This window comes from Molossus molossus, unplaced genomic scaffold (genome assembly GCF_014108415.1).
Source record: "Molossus molossus isolate mMolMol1 unplaced genomic scaffold, mMolMol1.p scaffold_m16_p_13, whole genome shotgun sequence".
Taxonomy (NCBI): domain Eukaryota; kingdom Metazoa; phylum Chordata; class Mammalia; order Chiroptera; family Molossidae; genus Molossus; species Molossus molossus.
This window is the reverse complement of record NW_023425348.1, coordinates 87,072,718-87,082,123: the sequence shown is the minus strand read 5'-3', so window position 1 is coordinate 87,082,123 and position 9,406 is coordinate 87,072,718. Positions and strand designations below refer to the sequence as shown.

The window sequence follows — 9,406 nt, the reverse complement described above, 5'->3', positions numbered from 1 at the left end:
AAGTAAAATAAAAAAATGTTAAGTAATCTAAAAAAAAAAAAGAGATTTTCCAAGGTGGGATGATGAAAGAAATAGACCCAGAGACATAGAAAGGAGTATGGTTCTGACTGACAAACCACAGAGTATGGGGGCGGGGGATGGATGAGATGAACCAAAGAACTTATAGGCATGTATATGTAACCAATGGACATAAACAACAATGCTGGAGGCTTGGGGGGTCAGGATGGGGAAGAGGGTGACTAGGAGGGGAGAAAGAGAAACATCTGTAACAAAAATAAATTAATAAAAATTGGGGGAAAAAGATTTGCAAAACTATATATTAGTACCATTCTCCACACTAATTGTTTTCTGTTTTGGAAAATAAAGTTATTTTAATAAAAGGTTTATTTGTAGTATTATATAATGAATCCTCAATAGTTTCTAAGAGTATAAAAGGGGTTCTGAGACCAAAGGTTTCAGAGACATTGGTATGAGATTTAAGACCTTGGGCCCTAGAGTCACACTGCTTGTTGATATCATGGCTTTGCCCTTGTAAGCTTTGTGACCTTGGGCACATTATTTACCTTCTCTGTACTTCAGCTTCCTTGTCCACAAAATGGGTATCATAATAAAATTTGCCTCTTAGAATTTTTTTGAGATTAAATGAGTCATACACGTAACATACTTCACACAGTGCCTAGAACATTATATGGCTTTCACCAATATTTTCCCTCATTAATGTTACTATGAGTTGTGATAAGTGGATAATATTGACCTTTCACAATCAGTATAAAATTTGTGGGCCATTCTTGCACCCAACTCATGTGTCTACACAACAATGGAGTAGGAGCCAATAGGCAGAGCCTCTTGGAGAAATCAGCAGGACTTGTCACTGCACACCCTGGGCTTTGGTTCATTTCTCTCTGTTACAGTGGCAACAACACACAGCTGTTCTCTAGTTCAGTGAGCACATGACTGGCGAAGGAGGTGACACCAAGTGATTTGGGGAGAGGAAGAGATGGCATTGCAAAGAGGCAGGATGGGTTTTATCAGCCAAAATCTTCCTCAGCCCTGCTCCCCTGAGTCCCTCCCCTTTGCTTCCAAGAGTTGCCGGCCTGAAGAGTCTAAATTCCTTTTCCTCACAAATATACTTTATCTCTCTGTGATATTATCACACTTCTTTATTCTCACGGTGCTTTTCAACACCATTCCTCACAATCACAGCAGTCAAAGGATCTACTCAAAATCGAGAAAGACATAGCAATGAGTAGTTCAATAGTGCTGAAGGCTATCAACAGAATCAAGATCCCCTGCAATAGAAGAAGAAAAAAAAAGAAGAGTCATGGTATTAGCACAATAAAGGGTTTTTTTTAGATGACAGTGAGGTGGCAATGCCCAGGTAAGAAAGCTCCCCCACATCTCAAGTGCACCTCATGCTTTCAAAGCAAGTTAGTGGAGGCTCATTACAGTACACAGCTATTTCCCGCAGTGCCACACAGCATAGCCCGGCAGAGCACAAGACCGCACGGGTCTTGGGTTCTCCCTCTCTCACTGCACTTAGACTGGAGTCAGATTCCAAACGGGCCACACTGGCAAACGGCCTTGACGTGTCAGTACCTTTGCTTCCCTTTGGCCCTTCCACTGCCAGATTTCAGGTTAGGCTTTTGCCTAAAAATTGGATCTAGGAGTTTCAGGTGACTTTGCAGCTCTTCGGGACTTTTAAGTTGTTTTAAAAGTTTTGTGGTTGCTTTTTTTTTTAAAAAATGTAGCATTTGTTTTCAGAGGAGGGTCGATTCACAGATCCCGGTTTACTGTTACCAAAATGAATCACTTTTCTTTTCTTTCCCCTGTTTTCTGTGGTCTTACTTTATCCAAAGGCTCAGTGTTCCTTAGAATCTGCCGTATGAAATATGTTACTTCTGTCAGGAACGCCCTTTCTTCAGGGGATTCGTTTTCAGTTTTTTCAGCAATTTTTGATGAGCCTTATTGGCTATTTTTTTTTTTTTATCTCCATGTAGATTTATATCTTTTACGTGCCTTTACACTAATTCTGGTGGGATTTTGAAAAGAGCAGAAATAAATGCCTGTTTTCAATCTATCATGTTTTATCAGATGCCCAGTTTATATATTAAAAATGAAACCATAAAAACATTTCACTCACGATTCTACTGTACATCGTGAGGGCTACAACTACTACCATGCTATAGCTATTTTTTCTTTTAGTATATCACTTTTTTTTTTAATGTTACGTTCATGTTGATGTACATGTTTTATTTCCTCTACTCATCTGTCAATTCCTAAAGTTGAGGGTTATAATATGTTTAGTTTTCTATTCTACAATGCCTGGTAGACTGTCTATTAGATACTATGATTTCTGTACAAGTCTGTGAGTAAAAAACTGCATTTGTCTGTAACATTATTTGGATGGAGCTGTTAGGTCCTAGTAAAGCTATATGATTGAACACATGACTCCTCACCCTAAAAATGCAGCATACTTACAATGAATAAGGTGTTGACAGCCTTGCACTGACTAACTTGTCCAGAATAGCCACAAAGGTAGTCTTGATCCAAACTGAAGCCAAATACAAGGAGAATGATCCCAGCTGCTGCTGCGAGAACACTAAAGCAGTTCATTGTTCGGCTCATCTTCATCTGGAAGACAAGGAGAACATAACACAGTTACCAGGCCTTGTCTGAGTCTATAGACAGAACAGTGTGGCGGGGAGACTGGAGAGCAGGATTTTGGTCACAATGCCATGAAGCAGCCCTCTTCTGAGTGTCCCTTCACCTCTTTGGGCTTCAGGCCCTCATCTACAGAATGAGGGTATGCAGTGAACTTTCAGTCACCCTTCCATCCCCCCATAATCTGTGCCGAATTTTAATCCCATTTCATTGAGGAGGAGGGGTACACATTGGACAGAGTTCTTAGGGGTAGCCACGTTACATTTTGATACTCTGGCCAAAGTCATTACCTATTTACTTTTTTGTTTCACGACTCTGTTTAAATACATATATAGTTGCAATTTTTATTCCTTCCTAAAACTACAAACCTACAGCTGGTATTCTTTGCTGAAAATAATTTATTGGCGTATTAATATCTTATAGCTTTGATTCTTTGAGAAAAGTAAAAATATTCTACTTAGAGTTTATCTGTAAGTTAAAATTTTGCTTCCATGAACACTTATTTACTTTCTGATTCTGCTTATCAGGTTTAATCATGTCATCTACATAGTGTGCCTATCATTTGAGTGTCAAACTACTGCCAGTCAAAGTGTCTGGCATGCAGAAACACTTAGAGAAAGAATGAGTGAGCCACTGGAAGAGTGAGACCCATTCTGCCATTTGGCTGAGGAGCTTGGACAAGACGTTTATTCTATGCCTCGGTGTCTTTATATATAAAATCACAATTAAGCTGGATGACCTAGAAAACTCGCTTTTGACACTAGTGTTTTATGATTCTATGGGGGGGAAAAAAAGGAAGAAAACAACATTGATTGTTATAAGTAATTGACAGTTTGTAGAATTATAGTAGTTTAATGACTTTCCAAATTTCTTTTCAAAGCTTGAATGAATTATTTTAAAGTTATAAATACATTTTTAATAAAGGGGAAATACAACTCACCAGAGTTTCTGTGCATCTTCTTTCCAATGCAACTAGGCAGGCTCCAGAATAAATGAACTGTTAAAAAGAATACATATCTTAGTGATGGACGCAAAGAGTTCTCACAGAATAGACTTCTACACATCTTCCCAGACCCTCCTCGGTACTTCACACAATCCTCAGGGCAGTGAGAAGGGTGTGATGCCTCCTATGGGTTGTCCATAAATGAATAGTGGATAAAATATTGGACTAGAAATTTGCTGTAGCCTTAACTATTTATTTGACTACGAGATTTTTTTTTTTTTTTTTAACTTTACTGGGCTTTAGTCTTTTCATCCATCTTCCTTTTGTAACTGTTGCAGACTCAGCTTTGACATCATGGCATAATGGTGTCAAATCATATTAGCTGCAGAGTTGCAGCTAATAATCTGGAACTTCTGTACAAATCTCAAGAATTTCCGTGGATGAGTCTTAGTGGTAGCATCATTGTCTAGTAGAAACTTCAAATCTGATCACAGTACAACCATTTTTAGATTTCAGCCTCATCCCTCCCCTCCTACTCTCTACACTGAATTCTTACAGTTCTCAGAATAGAAGGGGTTCTCTCATACCTTAAGCTTTTCTCTCATGTTTTACATGCTTCTCCCTTGGCATACAGCAAGATATCCTACCCCTTACACCTAGTCATCCCCCACCCCCTCCCTCTGCATGGGTCTTCATCTGATTAGTGTTCTTTAAGATGAGGTCAAGCTGGAAATGTCTCTGGGCAATTTCCCGTCTGTTTTATAGGTACCTTTCCTGTAAAGGCAGCTTGTGTGTCCTCTGTCACCATTCCTCAAACCATGTGGTAATTTTTTTCATGTGTTACTATTATTGTTTGGTTAGTTTTGTTTTCCCCCAGTTTTATTGAGACATAATTGGCATACCTCACTGTTTAAGTTTAGGGTGTGTAGCATAATGATTTAACTTATGTATATCATAAAATGATCATCACAATAACTTTAGTTAGCATCCACCATCTCATATAGACATAAAACAAAAAGGGAAAAGAAAGAAAAAAAAGAGAAAATATGTTTTTCCTTGTGATAAGCATTCTTAGGATCTGCTCTCTTAAAAATTGCATGTAGCCCTGGCCAGTTTGGCTCAGTGGTTGGAGCGTCGGCCTGCAGTACAGAGAGACCCAGGTTCGGTTCCCGCTAAGGGCGCGTACCTCAGTTGCAGTTTGTCCCCGGCCCTGGTTGGTCGTGTGGGTGGCAGCCACTCGATGTGTCCCTTCACGTCGATGTTTCTCTCTCTCTCTTCCTCTCTCTCCCTCCCACTCTATCTGAACAAAAAATGGAAAAAATGTCCTCGGGTGAGGATAAAAAAAAATTTTTTTTTAAATAAAAAAAATTGCATGTATATCATCCAGCAGTGTTAACTATAGTCATCATGTACAGGGTTATACATTCATCCCTTTTAAATTTTATAACTTGAAGTTTATGCCTTTTGAAACTGCCCTCCTCGCTGCCTCTGGTAACCTCAAATCTGATCTCTTTTTCTTTCTTTCTTTCTTTTTTTTTAATTAAATATGTTGGGGTGATATAGGTTAATAAAATTATAAAGGTTTCAATTTTATGACACATCACTTGTGTATTGCATTGTGCGCCCACCATCCAAGTACAAATCTTCTTCCATCACCATATATTTGTCCCTTTAACCTTTACTACCTCCCACCTGCTTTGATTTTACATATAAATGAGATCATACTGTACTTTTCTTCTCTATCTGACTTATTTTACTTAGCATAATGCTCTCAAGTTTCATCTTGCTGTCACAGTGGCAGGATAGCCTTATTTTTTATGACAGAATTTTCATGTGTGTGTGTAAACTTCTTTATCCATTTGTCTATAGAAGAACACTTAGCTTTTTTCCATGTCTTACTTATTGTAAATGATGCTGCTATGAACATAGGGATATAGATATCTCTTTGACATAGTGTTTTTATTTCCTTTGAGTATATACCCAGAAGAAAAATTGCTGGATCATATGACAGTTCTAGTTTTAATTTTTGGAGACATCTCCATGCTGTTTTGCATAATAAAGGCCCATGTATTAATAGCCTTTGGATCCTGATTGCCCTCTTCTATGCATCTGGCATAGATGGTGACTCATTTTGAATGAATGAGTGGACAAATAACCTAAAGACCCAAAGAAATATTTCCAAAGGAACTTCAAGACCTGAAGATGGAATATCAGTAACTCTGATGGAAAATAATTTCAACAAGGTTTATTTTTATTTCAATGTTTCAAACCTATCATACAGAGAATGTAGTTCATTTTATAATTAAGAATTCTCTAATATTCCTGTTGGCATGGCTTCATATTGAACTTGATTGACTATACTCACCAAAATGGAGCTCCAGAATGGATATCCTGTAACAAATATAAAGGGGAACCTTGGATATGGTTTTTCAAAGGTGAAAAGGAAAATTACTCCAAAAGAAAAGTTCATCACCCCAAGCAGAATCTGGATAGTCTGTAAATAGAACAAAAAGACATGGTAAGAAAAGAGCAAAATGGCGCGTTCCCCTTTCCAAAATTTAGAAGATCTCCTTTTGATAAAAGGTTTGGCAATTATCCTCTTTTATTAATAAGGTAAGGATAGTAAAACTTTGTTTATAATGCACCCAGGTAATTTGGGATCCCTCTACCTGGTATTTGGTAATAAAGAAAATGATCTAAATCAATGTTTCTGAAAATATAGTCCATGGATTGGCAGCCTTAGGTTCACCTGAGAATTAGAGATGCAGATTATCAGGCCTAATCCTATACTTACTGAATAGAATCCCCAGGTTAAAATTCAAAAGAGAACTACCATATGATCCAGCTTTCCCACTGCTGGGTATATATCCAAAGGAAATACAACCACTATCTCCAAGAAAAATCAGTATTATTCACAATAGGTAAGACATGGAAACAACCTAAGTGTCTACTGATAGGTGAATGGATAAAGAAAATGAAATATTATTCAACATAAAAAGAAGAAAATCCTGACATTTGTAACAGCATAGATAAACCTTGAAGGAGTTATGCTAAGTGTAGTAAGTCAGAGAGAGACAAGTACTGTACAATCTTTATATGTGTAGTCTAAAAAATATTGAAATCATAGAAACAGAGAGTAGAAAGGTGGTTGTTAGGGGCTGAGGGGTTGGGGGCAATGGGGAGATGTTGGTCAAATGGAACAAACTTTCAGTTATAAGTTCCAGGATCTAAGGTACAGCATGGTGACTATAGTTAACAAACTGTATTGTAAACTTGAAAGTTGCTATGAGAGTTGAGTTTTAATATTCCTACCATAACAACAACAAAAGACAGAAATAGGAGAGAAGAAAGAGATGAGCATTCCAAGCAAGTTCAAATCTAACGATGCAAATTCCATTAGGTCTCCAGGCTTAAGCATAATCCTTTTTAGCTCGGTGCTCTGCTCTCTGGATCCACTGGGATGGTGGTCTTGCCTTCAAGACCCACTAAGGTAGTGGTCTTGTCCCTCCAGCTCCACTGGACAGAGGTCAGGTCCACAAGGCTCCCATCCCCATGGGTTTGGATCACTCCTCCCTGGTCTGTTGAAACTCGGGTAGTAGCCTTGATGATCTTTGAATCACCTTTGGAGTTCTTCTCGTCTTGAAAAAGAGCGCACATTCACAGCCCAATAGCTCTACTGTCCCAGCCTGTAAAATCCAAGAAGTCTGACAGCCTTCCTTTACTCCTTCATGACCCCCTTCCCTTCAGTTCAGATAGATAATTTGCCTGCTTAGGTAACTGATTAAGTCCTTGGTTCATGTCCACACTAATCTCCTGATCAAATGGCCCCTTGGCCACCCCTTGTGTTCTCTTCCCCAAACTCTCCGTTTTTACAGTATGGATAGGTTGAGAAGTTTCTAAATCTTTAAGTTCTAATTACTTTTTGCTTAGTAATTCAAGTCATTTCTCTCTTCTTGCATTTTACTGTAAGCAGTCAGAAGGAAAAAAGCTACTTATTTAACACTTTATGTAGACATCTTCTCAGCTAACTATTCAACTCCATGGCTCACAATTTTACCTTCCATAGAACCTTAGAACACAAACACAGCGCAGCCAAGTTCTTGGCCACTTTACAAAAAGAATTTATGTTTTTCTCCATTTTCCAATAACATATTCCTCATTTTCATCTGAGACCTTATCAGAGTGACCTTTATCATCCAAATATCTACCATTATTTTGTTCTGGATAATTTGAGTATTATCCAGAGAAGGTGTAGCCTTTCTCTCTACAGCTTTCCTCCTTACTTTCTGAGCTCTCACTAAAATTGTCTTTATGAGTTCCTTGAGGACAATCCCAACTTCTTCTAGCATGCACCTCAAAACTCTTCTGGCTTCTACCCATTGCCCAGTTACAAAAGCTGCTTCCACATTTTAAAATATTATATATATATATATATATATATATATATATATATAGAGAGAGAGAGAGAGAGAGAGAGAGAGAGAGAGAGAGAGTCAGTTGTTCATTAGATTCTACACATAAGTGAGGTCATGCGATATTTGTCTTTCTCTGGCTGGCTTATTTCGCTTAGCATAAAACATGGAGGCAGGGCCCTGGCCAGTTTGGCTCAGCGGTTAGAGCGTCGGCCTGCGGTCCGGAGAGACCCGGGTTCGGTTCCTGCTAAGGGCACGTACTTAGGTTGCAGTTTGTCCCCGGCCCTGGTTGGTCGTGCGGGTGGCAACCACTCGATGTGTCCCTTCACATCGATGTTTCTCTCTCTCTCTCCCTTCCTCTCTCTCCCTCCCACTCTATCTGTACAAAAAAAATGGAAAAATATCCTCGGGTGAGGATAAAAAAAAAAAACCCCCCAAAAAAACCATGGAGGCAGGGAACAGATTGACTTAACTTCAGAGGAAAGGGGGGAGGGGAGCCAGAAAACCAAAGAACTTAAATGCAAACATGCATAACCAATGGACACAGACAATAGTGTGGTGAAGGCAAGAGTAGGGGGAGGGAGCAGGGAGAAAGGGGTCAATGGAAAAAAGGGGAGACATCTGTAATACTTTCAACAATAAAGATGCATTAAGAAAAAAAAAGATATTTACCATAACAGCCCCCAACTTCTTAGTGCCAATTTCTGTCCTAGTCAGCTCGGGCTGCTGTAACAAAGTACCATATACTGGGCGGCTTGTAAACAACATACGTTTATTTCTCACAGTACTGAAGGCTGAAAGTCTGAGATCAGGGTGCCAGAATGATCAGATTCTGGTAAAGACCCTCTTCTGGCTTGCAAACTGTAGACTTCTTTGTTGTATCCTCACAAAGAAACCTAGCGAATTCTCTAACCCCTTCTTATAAGGACATTAATGCCATTCACGAAGGCTCCACATTTAAATGAACTAATTATCTCCCAAAGTCCCCACCTCCAGACACCATCTCATTGGGATTATGGTTTCAAATATGAATTGGGGGAAACACAAATGATAAGTTTACAACACACGTTCTGTAGCATTTACATTGAGGCAAATCTTACTTACCCCAAAGATTTTTATTTTTGTAGTAAGTAATTTTGGAAAGGGCATGGTAGACTCATAGTCTGTGGTTGTATTTTTCATTGAGTGAAATTCGGAAACAGTGACCTCTGGAGGAAATATTATAAACACAGGATTGTGTGAAGTGCTTGAATCCATGATGGTGTAGTTGATATTTTGAAGTGTAAAATTATTTAGTTGGTACTTCAGTCTAGACCATGCTCTTATCCTGTCCCAAGGCTGTCTGGGACACTGGCGTTATTGTGCTTTGTTTTGGAATTCTAGAACCATA

The 9,406-nt window shown here is 38.8% G+C and overlaps 1 protein-coding gene across 1 annotated transcript; it reads right to left on the bottom strand.

Annotated features, from left to right (window-relative positions):
• Window positions 1–1,178: 1,178 nt before the first annotated feature.
• Window positions 1,179–9,273, bottom strand: LOC118627512 (membrane-spanning 4-domains subfamily A member 5-like). The gene is made up of 5 exons (XM_036257688.1): window positions 9,121–9,273; window positions 5,970–6,098; window positions 3,602–3,658; window positions 2,479–2,631; window positions 1,179–1,289 (listed from the first exon to the last, which is right to left on the bottom strand). Exons 1-5 carry the CDS (start codon window positions 9,271–9,273, stop codon window positions 1,179–1,181), a joined length of 603 nt encoding a protein of 200 aa, XP_036113581.1.
• Between the last annotated feature and the right edge of the window lie 133 nt (window positions 9,274–9,406).